Genomic DNA, 24,464 nt, shown 5'->3' with positions numbered 1-24,464 from the left:
AAGTCCGATGCGGGACAGGCAGACACGATTGCAGCGGTTGCAGGGGAAAATTGGTTGGTTGGGGTTGGGTGCTGGGTTTTTCCTCCTTTGCCTTTTGTCAGTGAGTGATACTTGTAATATCTAAGTCAGGTCACATTAATCCAACTTGGAAATATATGAAGTTTGCAACTTACTTGACTCATCCTTTGCATTCATCTTGTATTTTTTTTTTTTAAAACTTTTCAATTTTCAATGGGTCTTGCAATAGTTTCACTCCTGAAATGCATGTTGAGAGTGCTCCAATCTCAATGGTTTGAGCTAACTTCTTGGGAAAGAAGCAGCAGCAAATGCTGATTGGAAATTGTGTGGAAAGAGGGCTGTACTTGAGGCAGCCAGATGGTGACAGTTGGGGAAATAGCAACAAAAATGAGATTGCTTCTAAGAGCTGGGTGAAAAATTCTTATACAAACGTATTTTGTTGAGAAAGTGTCAGGTTTGGTGGGTTCAAAGAGAGATGAGTCTGGACACGAGGGTTTGCAATCAAATGCAACTTTATTAACACAATAATTAATAAGAGAAACAATTTATAAGGGAGCAATGGGAACACACAATTTATAAGGGAGCGTGGGAACAGATAGTAACGGGAAAGAGGGGAGAATGTTACAGTACACAAGTATTAATTTACACAGCCAATGCAGTCATTCGCACCCTATAAGCAGGGGTTATACACACTCAGGTACCACTGTACCCACAGGGGTATACGCACACCCTCGGACCCCTGATCTGTTGAGAGCGGTGGCTCTACTGCCAGTATTGATCTATAGAAATTTCAGCTATAGCAATACCATGGCTTAGCTTCAGTGCAGTGTGCACCTTACTCACGACCCTTCCAAGTGACATCTGCAACAGCGACTTGGCATGAAGCTGTGTCTGGGGCTTTCACAAGGCAGAGAGCCAAGTTTCCTCTGTGGTGCTAAATACAGGGTTCTATAAGGACATAGTGATTTGAACAAGCCAATGGCAAAGTGTCCACTGACTAATGGTTTGAGCCTAATCTTAATTGGCATCTATAGCTTTGTAACTATGAGTGGATCAAAAACTACACTATGTACAGACAGGTGGTGTGATTTCCAAATGAGTTTCAGGTGGGGAGGCTACATGACCACCAGCAATGGGCAGGGAGTCTCCCTCACACATAACACGGGAATTGAACTTCAAATGAGTCTTGAAGTATTCATTAAATTAGTCAACATATCAACTGATCAGCCTAATGAATTGAAAACCAACTGAACCTCATTCAATGAAATAGTTCTCAACTTACTGAAGCCTTACACGAACCTCCACCAATTTCAAACTCTACAGCTGAAAAGGAACCGAAGGAATTTTTTATTGGGTTAAAATTATCTAACCTCCCAACAACACTAAGGATTTGCAAAAGTTCTCACATATGGAGGATTCCTAGTATGTTAATCTTCAAAGGCATTCTATGCTTGATGAGCCAAATTCAAACAAAAAGGGCTGAATTATCTGAATATCAAGATGCAAGAGTGATATTTCCACTGTTTTATCATTTCAGTATTTTCCCTTCAAAGAAGATAATTTGCATATGTTCAAATGGACATTTAAAATTTAATCTTGATACATATTGCTTTTGCAAATCATTTTCTCACCTGTAGACCACACTTGGAATTCTTTTCCATGATCTAAAGTTTCCAACGCTTTCAAGCTCTTTATCAGTTAGCCAAGCTGGTACAAGTAATTGCTGTGGGTAACTGGCACATAACCTGCAATTCAAAGTGAAATACTACTTAACCCAATCCACTTTTCATTCAGCTATGACATCAAAGCGAAAATACAAAAGGCAATAACATTGTAATTAAAAAAAATGACAGCACCACCACATTCAAGGTAGAGCACTGATCGACTTCATAAGGGTGAATGCACTGAATGAAAAAGGGCCAGGACCGGATGGTGAGACTTTCCTAACTCATGGTCGGTGGGTAAACCAGTATAATCCTCATCATAAAATGGCTAAAACAAAGATCTGGTAACCAATAATTACCCAGGTTCATAATCTGTCAAAGTTGTTGTCTTTTGAATGCCTCCAAGGTCTGATATTTAAAAAGCATACAAGACTGAAATCATTTAAACAATTTAACAATTTGAATCATCGAAAAGTTCTAAATTAAGCTATCTCAAAAACCTAAAGAAATTTTAAAGAGTAAATGACCTATATTTCTCTCCAGTCGTCACAAAGATTCCTTTCAAATTAATGGGCTAAAGAATCATCCACCAGGGGACACCTGGAGAAGGCCCTGTTGTCAGACTCCAGAACTCAGCTGCTAGGGAATCGAAAGTTTGCACTTCAGATTCCAAAACAACATCCAGCAGTGAGGGGCAGTCAGAAAAATTTAGACAGCAGCAAGCCGAGAACTTTTGTTGACATTTACAGGGAATAAATGCTGCATTTACCAGCAAGTTCTTGACCCAGATTCAGATACAGTTTTGCAAAATTGTGAAAGCTTGTGCCAATGTAAACAGCAAACACAAAATATGAAGAAAATATTTTAAAGAATTTCATGCATATTACATTCTAAATGTGGTATCATGTGACAATAATGGAACCAAGACAAATAACCAAGAAAATACAAAGATAATTGTAGGACAATTTGAATGAACTATTCGAGTGGACATATTTTACTCTGAAAACTGGTGAAAAATGTATAGATTTCAAAACGCTCCAGATTCATTGTACATATATGACATCACATACAACTCCTGCAAGGCAGATATTACCACTCATTGATAGTACAAAAAAAGGACTCAACACACATGTAAACAAACTGAAATGTAAACAAAGTGACTGTACAATAGAGGAAAAAAAATTAATAAAGAGCAAGAGTCCTTAAAAATCCGCGATTGAGTTTGCTGTTGAGGAGTCTGATGATGGAGGGGTAGCAGCTGTTTCTGAACCTGGTGGTGCGAGTTATGTGGCACCTAGACCTCTTTCCTGATGGTAGCAGTGAGAACAGAGCATGTGCTGGGTGGTGTGGATCCTTGATGATTGCTACTGTCCTACAACGGCAGCATTCCCTGTAGACATTCTCGATGGTGGGGAGGGTTTTATCCATGATGTCCTGGAGTTTGTCTACTAACTTTTTTTTGAATATTTTATTTATGCTTTTCCAAATTTAAACTCAGTTCTCAATGTCAATGTTAACAGTTAACACTGACTACAATTTGCAATTCCATACAAAGTTTTCTGTAGAGTTCAAGCTCTTTTCGTTCCCCTCCCTCCCCACGTGTCCACTAACTTTTGCAGAGCTTTTCATTCGGCAGTATTGGTGTCCCCATACTAGACTGTGATGCAACCAATGCTTTCCACCACATCTCTGTCGAAATTTGCCAGGGTTTTTGATGTCATGTCAAACCTCTAAACCTTTGAGGAAATAGAGGTGCTGATGTGCTTTTTTAACAATGCCATTTGTGTTGGGTCCAGGAAATATCCTCGGAGATGGGAGTGACTCAAAAAAAAATTTTTTCTCACCCTCTCCATCTGATTCCCCCAATGATCACTGGATCAAACACTTCTGGTTTTCCCTTCCTTAATTCAACAATCAGATTTTCATATTTAATATTCATTGTCAAAATACATACATGACATCACATAAAATTCTGACATTCTTGGTTTTGGTAACGTTGAGTGCAAGACTGTTGTTGGTGCACCATTCAGCCACGTTTTCAATATCTCTCCTGTAGGCTGACTCTTCGCCCTTTTTAATACAACCCTCTACCGTGGTATCATCAGCGAACTTGCAGATAGTGTTGCTGTCGTACCGAGCCACACAGTCATAGGTGTAAAGTGAGTAGAGCAAGGGGCTAAGAATGCAGCCCTGTGATACTCCAGCACTGATGGAGATTGTGGAGGAGATGTTCTTACCAATCCTTACTGATTGTGGACTAGAGGTGAGGAATTCCACAATTCAATTACAGTGGGATGTTGAGTTCCAGGTCTTGGAGCTTGCTGATCAATTTTGAGGGAATGATGGTGTGAAATGCTGAATTGTAGTCGATAAACAGCATTCTGATGCATGCATCTTTGTTGTCCAGGTGTTCCAAGGCTTTGTGAAGAGCCAGTGAGATGGCATCCACCGTAGCTAATGATAGGCGAGCTGGAATGTATCCAGGTCAATGCTCAGACAAGAGCTGATATGCTGTGGATGTGAGTGCAACTGGCTGATAATTTAGGCAGGTTACCATGCTTTTTATTTAGACATACAGCACAGAAATAGGTTATTTCGGCCCACGTGCCCGAGCCACCCAATTGACCTACAATCCCAGTACGTTTTGAACAGTGGGGAAAAAAGTGAAGCCCCTGGGGAAAACCCATGTAGACACAGGGAGAATGTAGTAACTCCTTTCAGACAGCAAAGGATTTGAACCCCAGTCCCGATCGGTGGTGCTGTAACAGCATTGCACTAACCAATACACTAACTGTGTCATCCCCATCTTCTTGGGCATCAGTATGATAGATGCAAATTTGGAACAGGTGGGTACCATGCCCTGCCGAAGTGAGATGTTGAAGATATCCATGAATACATTGGAAAGTTGGTCATCATAGATTTTTAATACTAAGCCAGGTACTCCATCCGGACTGGATGCTTTCCTAGGATACACATTCCTGAAGGCAGTTCACATGTCATCCTAGATTATGAAGAGGAAAGGATAATGAGCAGTGGTTTTTCCTTGTTCTTATTGTTGAATTTGGCATAGAGGCATTGTTAATCAGGGAGTGAAGCTTTGATGTCTCCTACTGCACCGGATTTGGGTTTGTAGCAAGTTATGTCATTTAGATCCTGCCACAGCTATTGGGTATCCTATGTCATTTCCAATTTTGTACGGAAACTTCACTTCGCCCAGGAGATGGCTTTCTGAAGGTTATACCTGCTCCTTCTGTAGTGATCTGGATCTCCGAAGTGATCCATCAACCTTTAAATACAACAATGCATTTTATGGAAGAGTACATTTTCTTGCTTAATACAAATTTCTCCTTAACTATACATGTTAACAATTATTGGCACACAACAATTTTTTGTTAAGCTCACAATAATTTAAAATTGATGAACACTAAATTAATGAATCAGGTTATATTATATCCAATAAACAATTTAATATTTGTGATGAAAGCTAGAGTTATATGAAATCACCAAGGTAAACCAAACCATAGTGGTCACTCAACCAAACTGAGCTGTGTCCATTCTAAATGATCACCATGCAATACAAGACAATGCCTCAACCCAATCTCGGCTTCACTTAGTGGTGCTTCTCCACAAATCCTGCAACTCAGGTGCAGCTCTGACTTCAAGTGGAGTATGTACATTCTACTTGTGTCAGCAGAAACTTCCCCTTGGAATTCTGGCTCTTTCTCCCCCCCCCATATCAAAAATGTGCAAATTTGTAATTTTCCTCTGTGAATTGTCTTCAGTGTTTAGGTGAGTGGCAGAATTTAGGGGGGGGGGCGGAAGGAATGCTTTGAGAATAAAATCGGTTAGGTTAGCATCAGTGTGAACATGGGTGCTTGACAGCTGATGAAAGCTGTGAGCTTAAAGGCCTCTTTCTGCACTGTATGTGTCTATGACCAATAGCTGGATGGATAATTTTTGATTAAAATTTTAAGATTTAATTGTGAATAAATAAAATTAAAAAGTGCAGAGGAGCACAAAAGAATACTTAATCAAAAATAACTTGCTTTGGAACAAGCAGAAAAGCAAATCAGAATCACAAGTCTTCACCATTCACAAAATATGTGCTTCTCTGAAAAAAGGATAAAGGTCAGGAGATGAACAAGCAATAAGTACCATCCACAGGAGCACCCATCATAATTCTTACTTGTATTTATCATTGATATTTGTGATCCTCCATGCATTTTGCACATCAAAACACATTCGTTCCACTTCATTTTTAAATCTTGAAGCAACATGCTCACCTAAGAAGATAATAAATACATAATGGGAATATAGAGTCACGATACAAGTGATTTGTGTTTGTAAGTTATATGTCAAACATTCAAAATAATTTAATTTGAAGTACATTCATAAAATGTGACCATTCTGAATGCTGATAAAAATTTTGGAAAGGTAAGGAAATATATCCAACAAGAACCATGCTTCCTGTGAAACAAGTTCTTAAGTGATTGGCAACCTTTGAAACTTTCTTTTATCTTCATTTACTTTGATTGAAGGAAAAATTGACAAACTTTAAACATAAACGTCTGAGGAAAATAAACAATAGTATATACCTGGCCGACACAAGTGTCCATGTTGTTCTTTTTCACTAGCATATACATCCATACACCAAGCATGGTAAGCAAAGGCAAAGAGATCTTCAATCTTTGCAGGTGGCCGTATGACATTGTTCAGACGCTTTATCCACTCTTGACATTGTTCAAAGGTAGAGAACTGACACCTGTTATGATTTATTTTATATTAAAAAAACATATAATCTTTCAAAATTGGTAGAATAGGTTTGTTTCGGTCCACTCGAATGATCTAATTACATTGTTTGATTGCTACACTTTTTCAGGATGAATTAGCCACTTAGAAGGTCACATGAATCAGTTAGGTTTTGGGCAAAGGGGAACATGAACAATCTGTGCAGGCAATAGACTCCTCTGAAAAGAATCTAGGCCAACAATCATTAAAGCCTGGTGTCCAGTTTAGCATAAATTGCATAACTAACAGTCAAAACTTGTATGGTTCTCATTCTGAAGAAATCACAGGTATAACTACCTCCATACTTTATGCCAATTGGGTCTGAATTTTTAAAAATATATTTTATCAAATTCCAATGGTTTGAGTAATTCTTTAAGACATACACGAATAGAAATAAAAAAAATTAAAAATCCTCAACCAATGACATATTATCCTATATTCCATTTTTGGTACCTGATGACTTTGCAATCCTTACAAGTTAAATGAAGCTGAAACATCTCACGGCATTCAACACTTTCAATCAGCTGCAGTGGAACCTGTTAAAAGTAACAGAGAAATTAGATAATTTTACAAATATCTAAATTGAGCATGGGCCTCTGGCCTCTAAAAACATAAGCCACTGCAGATACACAAATTGTAAGATCATCAGTGGATGGGACATGAGTTTTTTTGAGCCACTGATTTGAAAAACAGCAAAAATTATACGCAGTAAACTTATTCTAAGGTAACTCCTGAAATGAAATGATCATCTTGTAAATTAAAGGTCTTTGCACTTTAGATCAAAATGCCTTGGAAAATGCCCATTTAGCAATTAAACAATTAAAGACTATTTTTAAAAGGCTTAATTATATAAAATAATAGAATCACAGCACACAGACAGGCCTTCTGCCCATCACTACATCTATATATACACTAGTTCCATTTCACTACATTTCATCCATTGCCTTCTAGGTCTTGGCAATTCAAGAGCTTACCTTGATGCTTCTTAAATGTTGTAAGAATACTATCCATAGCAATTTCCAAATTCCTATCACTCTTTGTATGAATAAATTTCCTCCCAGATTTCTTTTAAACCTCTAACCTGCCACCTTATACTTGGAACCTCTAAGACAACCCACCATGGGTAAAAGATTCTTGCTATGCACCACATTTATCTTCTTTATAATTTTGTATACCTCTACCAGGTCACTTCTCAGTCTCCTCTGCTCCATTTAATATAAATGCAGCCAGGCAATACCCGTATCTTGGAAAATTTCCTCTCCAGTACAATCACACCCCTCCTAACAGCATAGTGGTTAGCACAATGTCTTTGCAACACCAGTGATCTGGACCGAGGATCGAATCTCGCATTGTCTGTAAGGAGTTTGTATGTTCTCCCCATGTCTGCATGAATTTTCACCAGGGGCTCTGGTTTCCTCCCACTGTTCAAAACGTATAGGGGATGTAGGTTAATTGGGCGTAAATTGGTCGGCATGGACTTCTGGGCTGAAATGGCCTGTTACTGTGCTCTAATGAACAAATTAATTAATTCCTAATAGCATGGCAATCAGAACTGCATACAACAGGTGTGCCAAAATTAATATTTTATAAAATTCTAATGATACCCTTCCTCTGGTGTTCTCTGCCACGTTATTGAAGGCAAGCAACCCACATACCTGGGCTACCATTTTCAGGATCTCTCGAATTGTATCTTCAAGACGACTCTTTTCAGTAACACTCCCTAGGCCCTACCATTCTCGCTTATTAGATCTCCTCCATTCCCACCCCAGTTGTTTATGTAAATCACAAACCTCAAGGGTCCCAGCACCTATCCTTGAAGCACACCACAATTTATAAACTTCCAATAAGAAACATAAACCTCCATCATTCCACCTTCTATGATTTAAGTTAATTTTGGATTGAATTTGTCTGTTTGACTTGGATCCCAAAGAATACAACCTGGTCAACCATCTACTTTATAGGGCCTTGCCAAAGCTTTCAACAATATTCACACTTGCATCCCATACATCGTCAAATCATGGTTTAGACTTCCATGAAATGAGACGGTCAGTACACTTGTGAGGGAATTACAGAGGAAGCATGACAAAGAAACAGGCCATTTGGCAGAACCAGTCCATGCCAGCATTTATAATCTTCAAGCTCTAACTCCCATACTCTCACCACTCTCCAGATACTTTGTTCTGAATTTTCAGAAAATGTTATATTGACATTCACGAGTGTCCCTATATTCCTTTTAACAACATGACAACCAGAATTATACAAGGTACAGCTCATGTGGTTGAATCAACAACCTAGAGTGGGGGTGGTGGGAGGGGGGGGTGGGTGGGGGAAGAAGTTAAGTCAAGAAGCCCCAAGTGAACTACACCCGAATTATGACAAGCAATTCAAACCCTCACACCTTAGGATCAAGGCCTGGAAAAGTTACAGCAGAATAGCATCATTCTAAGGTTGAGCTGCTTTCTTTCGAATTTGGAAAGTGAAAGGTAATTTTAAAAAATCTAAGTTATCAAAGTATTAAAGAGGAAATAAGAAAGGAGATCAAGTGAAATTACTCCCTCATCTTTACCAAAAATATACTTCACATCAGGGGATTTCTCGAGCACAAAAACCATCATCTCCCAAAAGGCTCAAGACTCAACTGTCATCACTCACACAATGGAGCTATCTAAACTAATCTTATTTACCATCATTAGGTTCACAGCCTTTTTTGTTCAGATGATTCAAGTACTTATCTGCAGGCTTCTTAAACATCTTGTAATCATCCTTTTCTAATTTACAGATAGCACAATCCAGATTACAACCTCACTGGGTGAAATGATTCCCCATCCCCTACTTAATCTCTCTTATGTCTCACCTTAAACAATGGCCTCTTGTTTTAAATACCCTTACCACAGAGGCACCATGATCTCTGTGTGGAAAGCCCTGCCAAAGGTAGTGGAAACAGCCCAGTACATCACAGGTAAAACTCTCGGCACTTAGAAAATCTACATGGCACACTGTCAGAGAGCAGCAACAATCAAATATCCACACCACCCAGGATACGCTCTGATCTCACTGCTGCCACCAGAAAAGATGTAGAGGTGCCACATGATTCACATCACCAGGTTCAGGAACAGTTGCTACCCCTCCACATCAGACTCAGAGACTCAATTAAAGACCTTACATTGCTCATTATTTACTACTGTTTATTTTATTCTGTATGGCACAGTTTGTTTATAGTTCTTTCTTTTGTATATGCATCTTCTTTTCTTGAGTGATTTAGTTAACGATAAGAAATTCTGCCCGCAAGAAAAAAAATCACATGGTTATATGTGATGTCATACTGTCAATAAACTTGAAAACTGAACTTTGAAAAAGATTCTTATAATCACTAGTCTCAATTTTATACAGCTCTATCAGGTCACACCACAGCTTCTTCCCCTTCTGGGAAAACAAATTTATCAACACTATTTTCATGAATATGCAGGCATATATCCTGATGAATCTCAGCCATCCCCTCTCCAGCATAATCAAATCCTTCCAATGGTACGAAGTCTAGAACTGTGCATAATAAACCAAGTGTGATCAAATCAATGCTTGATCAAGTTGTAACATGCCATCATAGCTCTTGGATTCTACGCCAAAGCCAGCGAAGGCAAGCATCCATTATGTCTTCATCACCATCTGCTTCACCTGCACTGCAGTTTTCAGGGATATATGAGCTTATATCCTAAAGTCCAATTCATCAATACTCTCTAAATGTGTTTGCCTTACCAAAATAAAATTGTCAAGATTACATTCCAGCTATCACTGCTCATCCTCAGCTGCATCATGTTGCAGTCAGATAACCATCCTCATTATCTACATCAAGTGACTTCTAGCAAAATTTGCCTTTTGTATTCAGCTCATTGCAGTGAACTGGGATTCACTGGTATAGTGTTGTGCTGATGGCTGGCTCAGTCTCTGCCCCCATCTGCTCAAATGTAACCCTGGCTTCCCACCTAAACCCAGAACCCTTCTGAAAACCCTACCTTCAGTTATAAGCTAATAAATGTGTTTGTTCTCCCTCCAATCGTGAGAGCTTTTATTCGCACCACAATTTTATAAACATTCCCTAAACAATGGAAATGCTTCTCAAGCCTGGTATGGCGGCTGAGGAGTTCACATACTGGCTAGACTGCTTCCAGGCCTACCTGAATGAGACCAGAGACACCTTCCACAATGATGAACTCAGGAGGTCTGCATTCATTTTGAAGGTAGGAACTTAAGAGTATGCAGTCATCAGAGACTGCTCTACATAGGATGCTGCCATAAAGGCTTCAAAGGCTCAGTTCCTGAAGTGCAGTATCGAGTCTATTCGATACAGACCATCGACCTGAAAGCTGATTATCACCAGCTGCCAATCCGTTGTGAGGACCGCCCATATACGACAATTGAGGCTAATGCTTGTCTCTATCAATTCCAGAGGATCCCTTTCAGTATCATGAACAAGGTTTCTATCCTCCAGGGGCAGATGGACAGAATGGTGGATGAGTATAGGTTGAAGGCCACCTTCCCCTACCTCGATAACATCTCCATCTGTGGTCACACCTTGGAAGACCATGACGCCAACCTCCAGAGTTTTCTCCATGCAGCAAAAGCCCTGAACCTCAATTATAACTCTAAGAAGTACATGTTCAGGATTAAACGTCTGGCTGTCCTTGGCTACGTGGTGGAGAATGGCATCATTGGGCCTGATCCCAATAGGACACGCCCGCCCCCCCCCCCCCCCCCCCCCCGGGACCACAAAAGAGATGCCTGGGGTTTTTCCCTCATATTACGCTCAGTGGATCCCTCAATATGCCGATGAGGTTCACCTTCTCTTAAAAGCCACTAATTTCCCCCCCTTGGCTGAAGCCCAAACGGTTTTAACTACCTCCGGAATCACTTTGTGAAAGGCACCATGCACGCGGTGGACGAGGATGTATCTTTCCAAGTGGAAAGCGACAGTTCAGATGTAGCCCTGGCCGCTACCCTCAACAAGGTGGGCAGGCCGGTTGCATTTTTTTTTTCTTCCCTCCGGACATTACAAGGACACGAGCTCCAGAACCCATCTGTGGAAAAGGAGGCTCAAGCCATTGTACAAGCAGTGAGGCACTGGAGACACTACGTGGCTGGTAGAAAATTTACACTCCTCACTGACTGCACTCTGTCGCATTCATGTTTAATAATGTCAAATAGGGCAAAGTTGAAAATGACAAGATTGCTAGGTGGAGGATCGAGCTCTCCACCTACAATTATGACGTTGCCTTATGACCAGGAGCCCTTAATGAACCTCCAGATGTCTTATCCAGATGAAGCTGTGTCTCTGCACATAGCAGCCAACTGCATAATGAGCTCTGCCATCCAGGGGTTAACCGCATGGCTCCTTTTGTCAAGGCGCGTAATCTTCCCTACTCCATGGAGGACATCAGGGAAATGACCAGGTCTTTCCAGGTCTGCACAGAGTGCAAGCCGCACTTCTACTGCCCTGCAAAGGTCACCTGATCAAGTCATCCAGGCCCTTCAAACGGCTCAGTGTCGATTTTTCCACGATCGGAAACACTTTCTTTCTCTCGTACTCCCTCTTCCTGTTCGTCATTCCATGTCCAGACGCGTCCACTCCATCAGTCATAAAGGCCCTAGATTCAATTTTTGTCCTGTTCAGGTATCCCAGCTATATTCATAGTGACCAGGGGTCATCCTTTATGAGCGACAAGCTACATCAGTAATTGCTGACGAGGGGCATCACATCCAGCAGGACTACTGGCTACAATCCTCGGGGGAACGGGCGGGTTGAAAAGGAGAAGGCTGTCAAACTGGCTCTGAAGTCAAAAGGCCTTCCAGACTCATGCTGGCAATTCAATTTCAAAAAGGTCAGCATCAGGAACTGTACTCCCAACCTGGCTCACCAGTCCAGTCCTTCTCAGAAAGCATGTGAGGACAAGTGAGATCAACCCTCCTGGTGGAAAGGGTGAAACTGCTCCATGCCAATCTCACATCCACCTATGTGGAGTACCTGGATAGCAGGGAGGATAGTTTCCATCACGGAGCTGGCACCTGCCAGAATAGAGGGTCCGTTGTCAAGTGCCCTGCGAGCCATGGAGCTCATTCTCACCACCCCCAGTCAGGGAGTCGGGGGATCTGGTTCATGAAAAAAGTGCATCCCCCCTCCACTGTTGAGCTGGAGACCCACCCACCTCTCCTTCCTCACAAGGGGACCAGGAGACCCAAGAGATCCAAGGTTCCCCAATGTTAAGGTGCTACACCATGATCTCCAGATGCCCCGAACACTTAAGTCTGTAAATTTGTAAAAAAGGTATACTTTTGACTTTTTTTCTGAATCCATGTTTTCTTTCTTCATTCAAAGACCCTAAATTCTGCAGGAAGGGGTGAATGCAGTGAATTGGGATTCGCTGGTATTGAGGTGCTGGCCCCGCCTCTGTCTGCTCACATATAACCATAGTTTCCCGTCTAAACCCAGAACCCTTCCAAAGACTACTGTGAAACCCTAACCATAGTCAAACTAATAAAATTGTTTGTTTTCCCTCCAGTTGTGAGAGCTTTTATTCACAGCTACTCATTTAAATCTAAAATGTTTAAATTATTAAATTTTTTTGTAATTCTGCTACGATTTCAGCGCAGTTAGTGGAATGCTATTAAAGCACCAGCAACCCCGGGTTTGAATCGGCGTGGTCTGCAAGGAGCTTGTGCATTCTCCCCATATCTGCACGGGTTTCCTCCAGGTGATCCAGTTTCTTCCCACCTTTCAAAACAGACAGGGGTTGCAGGTTAATTGGGGTACTTGGGTGGTCCGGACTCATGGGCCGGAAGGGCCTGTTACAGTGAATTTTTTTTAAACAATAGAAATTCAGTACAAGATAACATTTTTAAAACTACTGCATACATCAGGTGGATGAACCCAGAATTATAGCATGGCAACCCTGAAAAGCTTGAGTTTCTTTCCCAGGTCATTTTTTCAGCAGTTCTATTTTCATCTGTAGAAAAAAAACATTCTGTGGTATGTTCCCAACAACAGGCCTAAATGGCTCAAAAAAAAATTTATACCTTTCTTCCTTGCCTCTAACATGCATCCATTACTGAATTTAAATCTGCAGTACATTTTTTGCAGGATAATGTTGCGCTTCATCTATTTTTAGTGAATTGTTAACATTTTCATACTTGTAAAAATGTATGGCTAACCAGAAAGGTAATACTGTGAAACATGAGTGAGTACAACAGAAGTTCAGGCTACAAACTAATTTTCCTAAACTTAAAAAATCTGAAGAGTATTTATTTGCAGGGCTCTGGGCAAAAACAAGGAGTATGGAACTATATTGGACAATCTTTCAAACAAAAATAGCACCAGCATGTTACATTTACAGCAACAATGACACAATGTTAACACCATGCTTAAATCTTCATTAAGAAAAATCTTAAGCTATCTATATTTGTACAATGACAATAAAACATGCCCACATTCAAATGACATTCTCTCTATATTTTAAATCACATTAAAATGCTATTTAAGATGGATGTGGATTCAACTATTTGCACACCAACATTAGTTTCTTTCAATCTGCTTGAGATCCCAGAAGTTGGCTCATATTTCATATTGTAATAAGGACACAATTAAACTTCATGGCATAGAACAGGACTGTGGAAAAAAAAGTCTATTATTTTAAAGTTTTCATGTCCACTTAAAAGTCTGCTAAAGAGGACATCTACATTATTGCTAAAATACTAAAACATCAAACAAGCATCCATGAGTGCATTACTTCCATCATGCAGCAAAAATGAACAAAGGAAAGCTGTCTGTACATTTATATAATGACAAAGAGTGTAAAGATGTAAAACTAAACATAGTTAAATGTAAATAATTAACATGAATTTCCCACTTTCCTGCATTGCTTACATAGCTCATACTCATTTCACAAGCACATACAAACTGCCATATGGTAGCTTTGACAGTATCAAGCTATATCTTCTTTGGCTTGGCTTCGCGGACGAAGATTTATGGAGGGGGTAAAAAGTCCACGTCAGCTGCAGGCTCGTTTGTGGCTGACCAGTCCGATGCGGCAAGCTTAATCACCCATAATTATAGGTGTGGTTGACTGCACTATCAAGTGGCAATTACTCTCCCATTATTGCTTACCTACACCCAATTTGGATTTCATGAAGACTACACAACTGCCAGCCTTGTCGCAGTCTTGGTCCCTTTATTGATTTCAGAGCTGAATTCCAGAGGCAAGGTTAGAGTTACTATTTTTGATATCAAGACACCATTTTGCCAAGTAGCCCTGGTAAAACTGAAATCAGTGCATCATGGGAAAAATGTTCCACAGGTCATGAATTGTGGAAACAGCCCCTTTGGTCTACCAACTATGGGTTAACCATGCATTGATGCCAATCCCATTTTATCCTCTCAACTCCCTCGTGATTCTACTGCTCAGTTTAGCGTGGATTGACTAACCAGCAACCTGAACTTCTTCAGAATATGGAAGGAAAACAGATTATGTGGAGGAAAGCCCTGTGGTCAGAGGGAAAATGTACATGCTGCACATCCATACAAACTGGACCACAAATCAGGATTAAACCCAAATCAATGGAGCTGTGAGACAGCAAATCATCTGGAGCCATACCTCATAAGGAAGATGATTGTGGATGTTAGTCATTATAGTTAGATGGACATTCTGTGGCTAATGACTCAAAAGTTTTACACCGTAATCCACATCACAAGGAAACATCCTGACCAGGGAACATATGGCCTTTCCTTCATTGTCATAGACTAAATCCTGAACCTCCCCAGATGAAAGACTCACTATGGTCTTATACAGGTAAATATGTGGTTTAAAAAAAGTTCATAAGCCATGAACTTCTCAAAAAAAGCAATGTTTCAATGTTCCTCTGGAATGTTTCACCATGTTAAGTAAAGAAGGCACATTTAAAAACAAAGTGAGATTAAATATATTTTACTGGTAAGACATTTACATGGAAAAGAATTCAGTGCAGTCTCTTGGAGTCCCTGGGTTTCAAACCTCCGACTTAACAATTTGTATTTACAAACAAATTGTATACAAGACAACGATGGAACGTGAGTAAATGTTAACTTTTAATTATGATTTTTTTTCCTAAACTGTTTTAAAAACTGTTTCATTTATTTAAAAAAAATTTTTTAAACAGTTCTAAGGCAAACATTTGACTAATTGATGCTAAATAAGAACTAATATGTACCTGTTCCGACTTATCTAAAAATTCGACTTGAAGACAGATGTAGGAATGGTCTTGTTAGTAACCCAGGGACTCCCTGTTTATCAATTCTTTGAATGTAATTGGAGGAGAGATCATTTCAAACTTCAATGAAAAAAAAGTAGCAAAACCATGCAAGTGAAGAAAACTAGATTTCAGCAAGATATTAGTGGAGAGATCAAACTGCAGAAAAGAAAACTGAATTCACTATGGAGACCAGTAACTGTTCTGGGGAAACCAACAAAGAAAATGAATACTGAAAACAGATGGATACTGAGATAAAAAAGGAACATAGGAATTTTCATGTGAATTTCCACAGGTCACTAAAAGTGGAAGAGCAGATAGGTTAGTGCAAGAAAGAATATTGAACATTCTCCTTCATCAGTTGCAATTTACATTAGAGTTAAATGAGATCAGATTAGAAACTGTATAAAATACCAATTAGTTGTTAGTTTTAGTACACCACTGTTTGCCACAAAGGATACAATAGGAGTAAAGAAGCAAGAGACAAAAATCAGTGAAGTTATAGCAGGGATGGAATCTATTATGAAGGATTTTACTTTAGAATTTGTTAGACAGCTGAGATTTAATCAAACTTGCATGAGGTAAAATTGGTTAGACATCTGTTACTGATGAAATTGAGCAACTTTAAATAGGGCATCAACACTTGCTGCTTAATCCTGGAGAATAGTGCACCATTACAAAATTATCTAATTTTGAAAATGCTTCAAGAAGTTACCGTGTAATATTAGGGTAAAGCCAATTTTAAAAAGACAAAGCATGCAACTACAATCCCACAATGCACTGGCAGCATTCTGCTTTAACATTTCCATCAATGATGCTAGGATAAGAAAAAAATGTATACTTACTGTCAATTCACAACAGGTATTTTGGTAAATACTCTATACAGGAAACCAAAACAAAACAGAAAACCCTTTTCTTGATAAGGCGTAAAGTAAACAGATTCTTTGCTTGGAGTAATGGAAATAATTCTACACTTATGTGAATGAACAAAAAAAAAGTAATCTTTTGCTCTTCTAACTCCTCTTTGAATTAATGTCTATGTGAAGTTGACTTACAACATTTACGGAATTTTAGAGAACAGAAACATCCAAGTCTCCAGCAAAATTCTGCCATTTTGAATCCATAGCATGGAATGTTACCTAATTGGTCCTTTCTGTACAGAACCAATCAATAAAAATTTGCTTGTTAAACAATAAACCTGCTGGTGGATCAATGGGTTCATAGAAATTGATTTAAAAAAAAAATCAGCCTTTGTGGTTAGTCTAAAAATATCATGCTCTCTCCATCATTCAGCAGTATCTTTCTTTCACTGACAGTTCAGGAATTCACAATTCTACCCATCTTGTTACAGAGCTGATAGGAGTGGAGTGAAGCAAATCTGCTTTGTTTTTACAAAGCCAGATCACACCACCATTTTGCCTCATACTCTCTTGAACTTATTGGAATTAAAATCCCCCCCCCCCCAAAAAAGGTACAAAAGATCAATGAAAAAGTGCATAAAGGAAGAGAATATCAGGTCGAAGGGTAGCACATACTAAAGGCAGAAACAGGCCACAAACATGGCAAGTAGCTGATCAATATTTTTGGAAGGGGTGGGGAATGGAGGATCACAAGTGGTGCCTCTGTAAAGTAGATATCTTGCAAAGGCATTGGTGGTTCTGGAGTGTGAAGGTAGAATAAAAACATTGGAAAGAGGGATGCAGTAATAAATGGATCAAAGTGGGGCTGAGATAGAACATTACAGCACAGAAATAGGCACCTTCAGCCTTTCTAGTCTGTGCTCAACCATTGTTTTGCCTACTCCTACTGACCTGCACCACAGATGCCAGAGAGTTGTGGTGGAAAATTGTTTGTCATATTGGAGGCTGGTGACTAGTGGAGTGCCTCAGGGATCAGTACTGGGTCCACTGCTGCTTGACATATATAAACGATCTAGATGATAGGATGGCAAATTGGATTAGTAAATTTGCATTTGATACAAAGGTCAGCAGTGTTGTGGACAGTGAAGAAGATTATCAAAGTTTACAGGGTGAGATCGGACAGTTAGAAGAGTGGGCTGTAAGATGGCAGATGGAATTTAATATTGATAAATGTGAGGTGCTACATTTTGGTAGGACTAATCAAAAACAGGTCATACTCATTAAATGGTAGACAACTGAGGAGTGCAGTGGAACAAAGGGATTTAGGAGTCATGGCAGATGGGGTGGTGAAGAAGGCATTTAGTATGTTGGCCTTCATAAATCAGAGTATTGAATACAAGAGTTGGGATGTTATGTTGAAATTGTATAAGGCATTGGTGAGGCCAAATTTGGAATACTATAGGCTATAAACAGAATAGAGAGAGTGCAGAGAAGGTTTATGAAAATGTTGCCGGGGTTTCAGGGTTTGAGTTCCAGGGAAAGGTTGAGCAGGCTGAGACTTAATTCCCTGAAGCGAAGACAATTGAGAAGTGATTTGATAGAGGAATTCAAAATTATAAGGGGGACAGAAAGAGTAATTGTGGATAGGCTTCTTCCATGGGAGTGGGAAAGATTCAAACAAGAGGGGATGGATTAAGAGTAAAAGGGGAAAAGTTTTGGGGAACCATGAGGGGGAATTTTTTCCACACAGAGGGTGGTGGGGGTGTGGAATGAACTTCCGGCAGAGGTGGTAGAAGTGAGATCAATGTTAATATTTAAGGAAAAGTTGGATAGGTATATGGATGGGAGAGGTAAGGAGGGTTATGAACTGAATGCGGACCAGTGGGACTAGGTGGGGGAAATTGTTCGGCATGGACTAGAAGGGCTGAAATGGCCTGTTTCTGTGCTATAAATGGTTATATGGTTATAGCCCTCCATACCTCTCCCATTCATGTATCTGTTCAAATTCTTAAATGTTAAAATTAAGATGGGATACAGGAAATTGGAGGAAAACATGGCCCAAGATTTCAGGAATTGCAGAATGGAAATCAGAATACAGCTTTTGATCACTTATCAGACTGATTCTAAAGTTAAACTTATTTGTTATGCCTGGCATCCCCAAAATATTGCTCAATCTCACTCAAATCTTAAATAACTTTTTAACTTGATCAGTGTAAAAGAAACAAACTCAGTGTTCTTAATCCTGAACTCATACATACATATCAGCAATGTTGCTGAACTTGTGGAAAACTCGGTCCAAATTATAAATTCAGAGGTGATTTGTCATCTAAATCCTATTGAAACCCAAAACAAAATACTACAGATGTTGGGAATCAGAAATATGTAAGGAAATACAGGAGAAAAGGAGCAGGTTGAGCAGCATTTACGGAGAGAGCAGGAATACACATTTCAGGTCACTCATTATGCACCAAAACTGTGAAGAGTTTAAAAGAAAAAGTTTTAAAATTGCAAATGTGTATGCAGGGATGCTGTGGTGGGGAGAGCCCAAGAGAGGAAAATGGAATTCCTACAATTGGGTGGAGACCAGGAAAGACTAAATGAACTATTAGAGGTGATGCTGTTGAAAGAGGAGATCAAGAGCCAGTGAATATTAGAATAGTATGCTTGGGATGGTGTACATAGATGATAAATCATATCTGAAAGAAAGCAGGTGTCAAAGGCAGAAAGGTGAGAGTAGGATTAGGATGAAGTACTGATATATTAGCCAGCGACAAACTCTGGGTCATCCTTATGAGTTTTGTTCCTTTCATTCACTATCCTACACATACACACAATTTCAAAATATACTTTTCTCATATAATATGAGAAATATTATTGTACCATCAAATAAGGCATTCGCTTACAATGCCACTCATATCTCCCCTTAAACAATGTACCTGTGAAGAATCGAAGAAGCTGTTACACAGGCTTTTCCTGCAATGTTCAATGGGGGTTGCAAGATCCTAGATTCTGCTTCTTCTTCATAAAGCCTTTGCAGTGACTTAACTGGAGGATTATCTAACAGGTCAGACAGGAAACTGGTCCAAACAAAGGAATTTACGTGTGCTTGCTCCCAAAGGCCATCTGATCAACCAGGCAGGAGGCAGGTCAAAATTCATTACCCCATGTCAATCAAGGACAGATCCACCCAAAGGTGAGGCTGCCACACAATTGGTTCTTCTAGGTCACGTGGGTACACCTGGACGACCTCGACCAGATGCATTGGTCCTCACAGGTTAAGTGGGTGTACCCAGGCATGCTCCTCAAGCACGTGGAGCAGATTGCCCTCTTTGTCCCCTTGAGGCAACCCTGAGCTCCAATCCAGATTAATGCCAAGGGTGATGCTGGAAGACTGACTGCAAGGAGTCAACCTAGATTGTGGGCCATGGGCGACAGGGGAAACCAGTTGTGAGCTATATGCCGATACAGGATGGAGGCTTGTAGTCTGCACCCAGGGGAGACTGTAGTATCCGACCCATTGTAGATTGTAACCAGATTTCTACCTTTTAGTTAATCAGTGTGCTGTATCTGCTGGTGAGAGAGGGGTACCGTTTAACCCTCGTGTCACAATTGCGAGTTGTGCTTATTAGTGATTTATTGGAAGTTGCATTAACTTGGGCATTATAATTGAGTGACTGTGTCCCCAATTGCAAATTCTCCTGCGAGTAAATAAGATCACCATTTCCTATTAACATGTATCCTGGACATGTTACTCTGAACCCGTCAAACCTATTCTCTTCATCACAGTGACTGCAACAGTCTTCAGTGTAGTTCTTAGCATGGACTCCTGCACCATGGAAGGTGCCTGTCAACAGAATTCTTCCACCTTTCTCCTGCTCGATCTTTGGCCTCTTACAACATTTCAAAGTTCAAAGCAAACTCAAAGAATACCAACTCATCGTCCAACTAGGTATATTATTTCTGAGGACTGAAGATTACATTCAACAATTAGAAATATTCAGTCATTCAAACCTTTGATTGCACATTTCTCTATTCTTTTGCTAACTTCAGACTACATTTATCACTTCCAATTTACACAATTCCCAGATATAGTCTGTGTATCACTGGCCATTTTCGTAGTTTCCGTTATCACCACTGCTACCAGTGTGCCCTTCAGTCTCCTTTGGCCTCCACTCTACCAAAGAGCTTCCTCTGATCAATTTTTCCTGATTTTAAACTCTTTATTTTAAACTTTTACCAATTTTGATGAAAAATTCCATCTGTTTCTCCACAAAGTCACCAGGCCCAAATATTTCCAGAATTATTATTATTTAAAAAAAAACTTATTTTTATATTATTGAAAAATTCTTTCAAAACTTACATTAACAAGCGTTTCCTTAAATTTGATGTGCAATCTGTAGTTAGACAAAGCGATAACTGCATCTTCAGCACGACCAATATATTCTGTACTTTCTCCATGAAGTTCAGGAAATGGAACCTTAAAAATTAATCAGGAAGGAATTATTATTGCAGTAATAATCATAAACAAGCACAAATTAATGTCGATATTGTACAAGTTGTATACAAATTTGATTCAATAATCAAAAACACGACAAGCACTTTGGTGCAGAAGAACTTAGGGCAATTTTATTTGTATTTCACTGTGCTGACTAAATACTTACTAAACACAATAGTGTGCAGTATTAGCCACAATCACTGGTTGAACTTGTTGGATAGATTTGAAGAGTGAAATTTAACCACAATGGCTCAAAATCTAAACAAAACAATTTCATTTATTGATAAATTTTAACAATAATTAACACTGGAGATTTCACACAACAAAAGCAGTGGTAACCAAGAGAAAAGGAAAATAATTGTGAAATTACTATCAAATGGTTCAGTTACATGGGAATGGCTGTACTTTCTCTTCTTTTTTATTTAAATTTTTAATTTTTCACACTATAAACCATACTGACCAAAATACATAGACATTTTTCTCGAATATATACAGTGCCATTTTCTCCCTTTTCCCCCCTCCCTCCCTTTCTCCTTCAATCTATAAGATACATTAAACCCGTTAAACAATGTTGTCACTTAATAAAAATAAACAAGAAATTTTTGTATTTTACTTTTATATACTGAGTCACTTCATTTCATTGTCTTCTCCTTCTGTCATTTTAGGTGGTGGAGGTCCATGGTAGGATTTCTCTATTGTATTTCATGTATGATTCCCATATTTGTTCGAATATTGTGATGTTATTTCTTAAATTATATGTTATTTTTTCTAATGGAATACATTTATTTATTTCTATATACCATTGTTGTATTCTCAGGCTCTCTTCTAATTTCCAGGTTGACATAATACATTTTTTTGCTACAGCTAGGGCTATCATAATAAATCTTTTTTGTGCTCCATCCAAATCGAGTCCAAATTCTTTGTTTCTAAGTACAAATGTTACTTCAGAGGCTTGAACAAAACAGTTAGGCCAGTGATTTCCACACTTTTTCTTTCCACTCACATACCACAAAGTAATCCCTTTGCCGTAGATGCTCTGATTAGTTAGGGATTACTTAAAGTGGTATGGAGTGGGGTGGGGGGAAAAGAAAGGTTGAGAACCACTGTTTTAGGCCGAATGGTTACTGAAATATTTTGCTTGAGAAAAATTGTTAGTGGCCTATTTCCTTTGGAGTTATTAAACCATGCACATAAAGAGTTAATTATTTACGATTAAAATAGTGGTTTACAAACTTTTTTCTTTCTACTCACGTACTACTTTAAGTAATCCCTTACTAATCACAGAGCACCTATGACATTGGGATGACTTAAGGTGGGATGTGAGTGGAAAGAAAAAGTTTGAAAACCAGAGTTAGGCCAATACTTTTAATGGCCCAATCTACCTGTCTTGGCTTGTCTGAAGGATCCAAAGTGACATTTTGAAGAAAATGGGTTTTCATTGGAGTCTTTGATGACAATACTTATCCCTCAGGAAGCATCAGCAAAACTAATTTTATTGATAATACCATACACGGTACCTAGAAGTGAGTACACAAATTGATTACTGCTTCACTGCAATGACTAAAACTATAAAGGCACTTTGGAATGTCCTGATGGTGTGAAAGTTAATGGCGCAAGTCATTCATTTAAAAAAAATCCAAAGAATCAAAAAGGGGGTCAAATTTAGATTCATCTGGGATCTATCTCAGTAGTATATTGGAATACACAATGTTAACACTTCAGAGAATTAAAGCTGATGGAGATGACATCAAGGAAAAATTATCTGGATACATCACTTACAAGCAGTAGAGTTTACAATTTTTCTAATTAAATCCACATTTTTTCTTTGATACCTGGAGGTTTTCTTCTTCTCTAATTAATTTTTTCCTGGGAAAGATCTGATTGGCTTGGATACATTCCAAACTAAGTTGTCCGTCTTCATCCTAAAATGAGGATTGGTTTCCTTTTTAGTCAAAGAGCATATTTGTGTTTTTCCAGATAAAGTGGACAAACCCACACACACATATCCTTACAGGATAAGATGGTATTTAGAATGAATTAAAGAATGGTTTCTAATAAACCTCATTACAAATGATTCACTAAAATAATCTATTCAAGTTTATCATCTGATTGTCCATATACAACCTGACAAAATAGCTGCTCTCCAACTAATAGTGCACACACACAAAAAAACAATAGAGTACATAATGATCACAAATACCAAAATAAATACTTGGTATGATCTACATGGTTACAGAATACTCTTCATCAGTCTCAAGCCTGCAGGAAGAAGCTACTCCCCCAGCCTAGCAGTGTTGATTTTGATGCTCTGGTACCTCTTCCTTGATAAGAATGGGTGAAAGATACTGTGTGCTGAATTGAAAGAGTCTTTTATCATTCCTTGAGCCCTATTTAGGCATCGCTTCCGGTAAAGGTTCTCAATAAAGGAAAGGGAGATCCCAGTGATTTTTTTCATTTATAGGCTCCCGATTGGATATAGGCACCATACCAAACAATGATGTGGCCAGAGAAGACACTCTTAATTTTGCTTCTGTAAGATTGTTAAGATGGGGGTCAGGAGACTTGCCTCCTTAGGAAATGTAGGTGCTGCTGTGCCTTCCTGACTAATTAGGAGCTATTGCAAATCCAGGATAGGTCATCCTTTCTATGCAGTCCGAGGACCTTTGTGCTCTCCATTCTCTCCATGATGGAACCATTGATGTGTATTGTAGAATTGTCAACCAGAAGTCCACAATCTTGTCCATGTTGTGACTCAGGTTGTCGTTGTTGCATCATTTTACAAGCCTTTTAACTTCCTCTCTGTAATGGGACTCATCATTGCTGCTGCTGAGGTCAAACTGTTGTATCAGCCACAAATTTGATGATTCTGTTGGAACTGAATCTGGCAGTGTAGCCCTGAGTCAGCAGCATTAACAGTAGGAGGGCTAATCACACAGCCCTGGGTTATGCCAGTGCTCAGATTGATGGGACTGGAGGTTTTGCTAAATCAGGACATACTGTGGTCTGTCAAGAAGCCCAGAATCCAGTTAGGAGAGGGTGTTAAGTCCCAGCAAGGACAGTTTATTCATCTGAAATAAATTTCTGAAATTTGCTACTTATTTTTCCATTTGCATCAATACATACATAATTCTTCATCATATAACAACAGAATGTAATAAAAATGATACAAAAATCATACATTTTTCTTTTTAGCCCCCTCCCTCCCCAAAAAAAGACAAAAAGAAAAAACACCTGAATTTATTGATCATTCACTATTCATATATTCCTAAGTATATTAATTGGGAGGAGGGGGTGTTATGGACAATGTGGATGGACTCTTACTGATGAAATCCATATGGTTTCCAATTCATTTAAAAATTCTCAGGTTGA

The 24,464-nt window shown here is 39.2% G+C and overlaps 1 protein-coding gene across 14 annotated transcripts in view; it reads right to left on the bottom strand.

Annotated features, from left to right (window-relative positions):
- Positions 1–24,464, bottom strand: part of mtmr3 (myotubularin related protein 3) — a 112,276-nt gene that overhangs the window by 46,748 nt on the left and 41,064 nt on the right. For 8 of the 14 annotated variants that reach the window (XM_069912966.1, XM_069912955.1, XM_069912958.1 and 5 more), the window contains 7 exons: positions 22,928–23,017; positions 20,961–21,077; positions 16,586–16,618; positions 6,924–7,006; positions 6,278–6,444; positions 5,869–5,965; positions 1,650–1,763 (listed from right to left, as the gene is read on the bottom strand). In XM_069912966.1, the coding sequence (XP_069769067.1) occupies positions 1,650–1,763; positions 5,869–5,965; positions 6,278–6,444; positions 6,924–7,006; positions 16,586–16,618; positions 20,961–21,077; positions 22,928–23,017 (701 nt within the window). Of the gene's footprint in view, positions 1–1,649; positions 1,764–5,868; positions 5,966–6,277; positions 6,445–6,923; positions 7,007–16,585; positions 16,619–17,551; positions 17,638–20,960; positions 21,078–21,261; positions 21,354–22,927; positions 23,018–24,464 lie in introns of those variants that run through there. The other 6 variants (XM_069912962.1, XM_069912961.1, XM_069912970.1 and 3 more) reach the window with 4 other exon arrangements.

Source organism: Narcine bancroftii, unplaced genomic scaffold (assembly GCF_036971445.1).
Source record: "Narcine bancroftii isolate sNarBan1 unplaced genomic scaffold, sNarBan1.hap1 Scaffold_281, whole genome shotgun sequence".
Classification (NCBI taxonomy): Eukaryota; Metazoa; Chordata; class Chondrichthyes; order Torpediniformes; family Narcinidae; genus Narcine; species Narcine bancroftii.
This window is presented reverse-complemented; position numbering and strand designations above follow the sequence as displayed.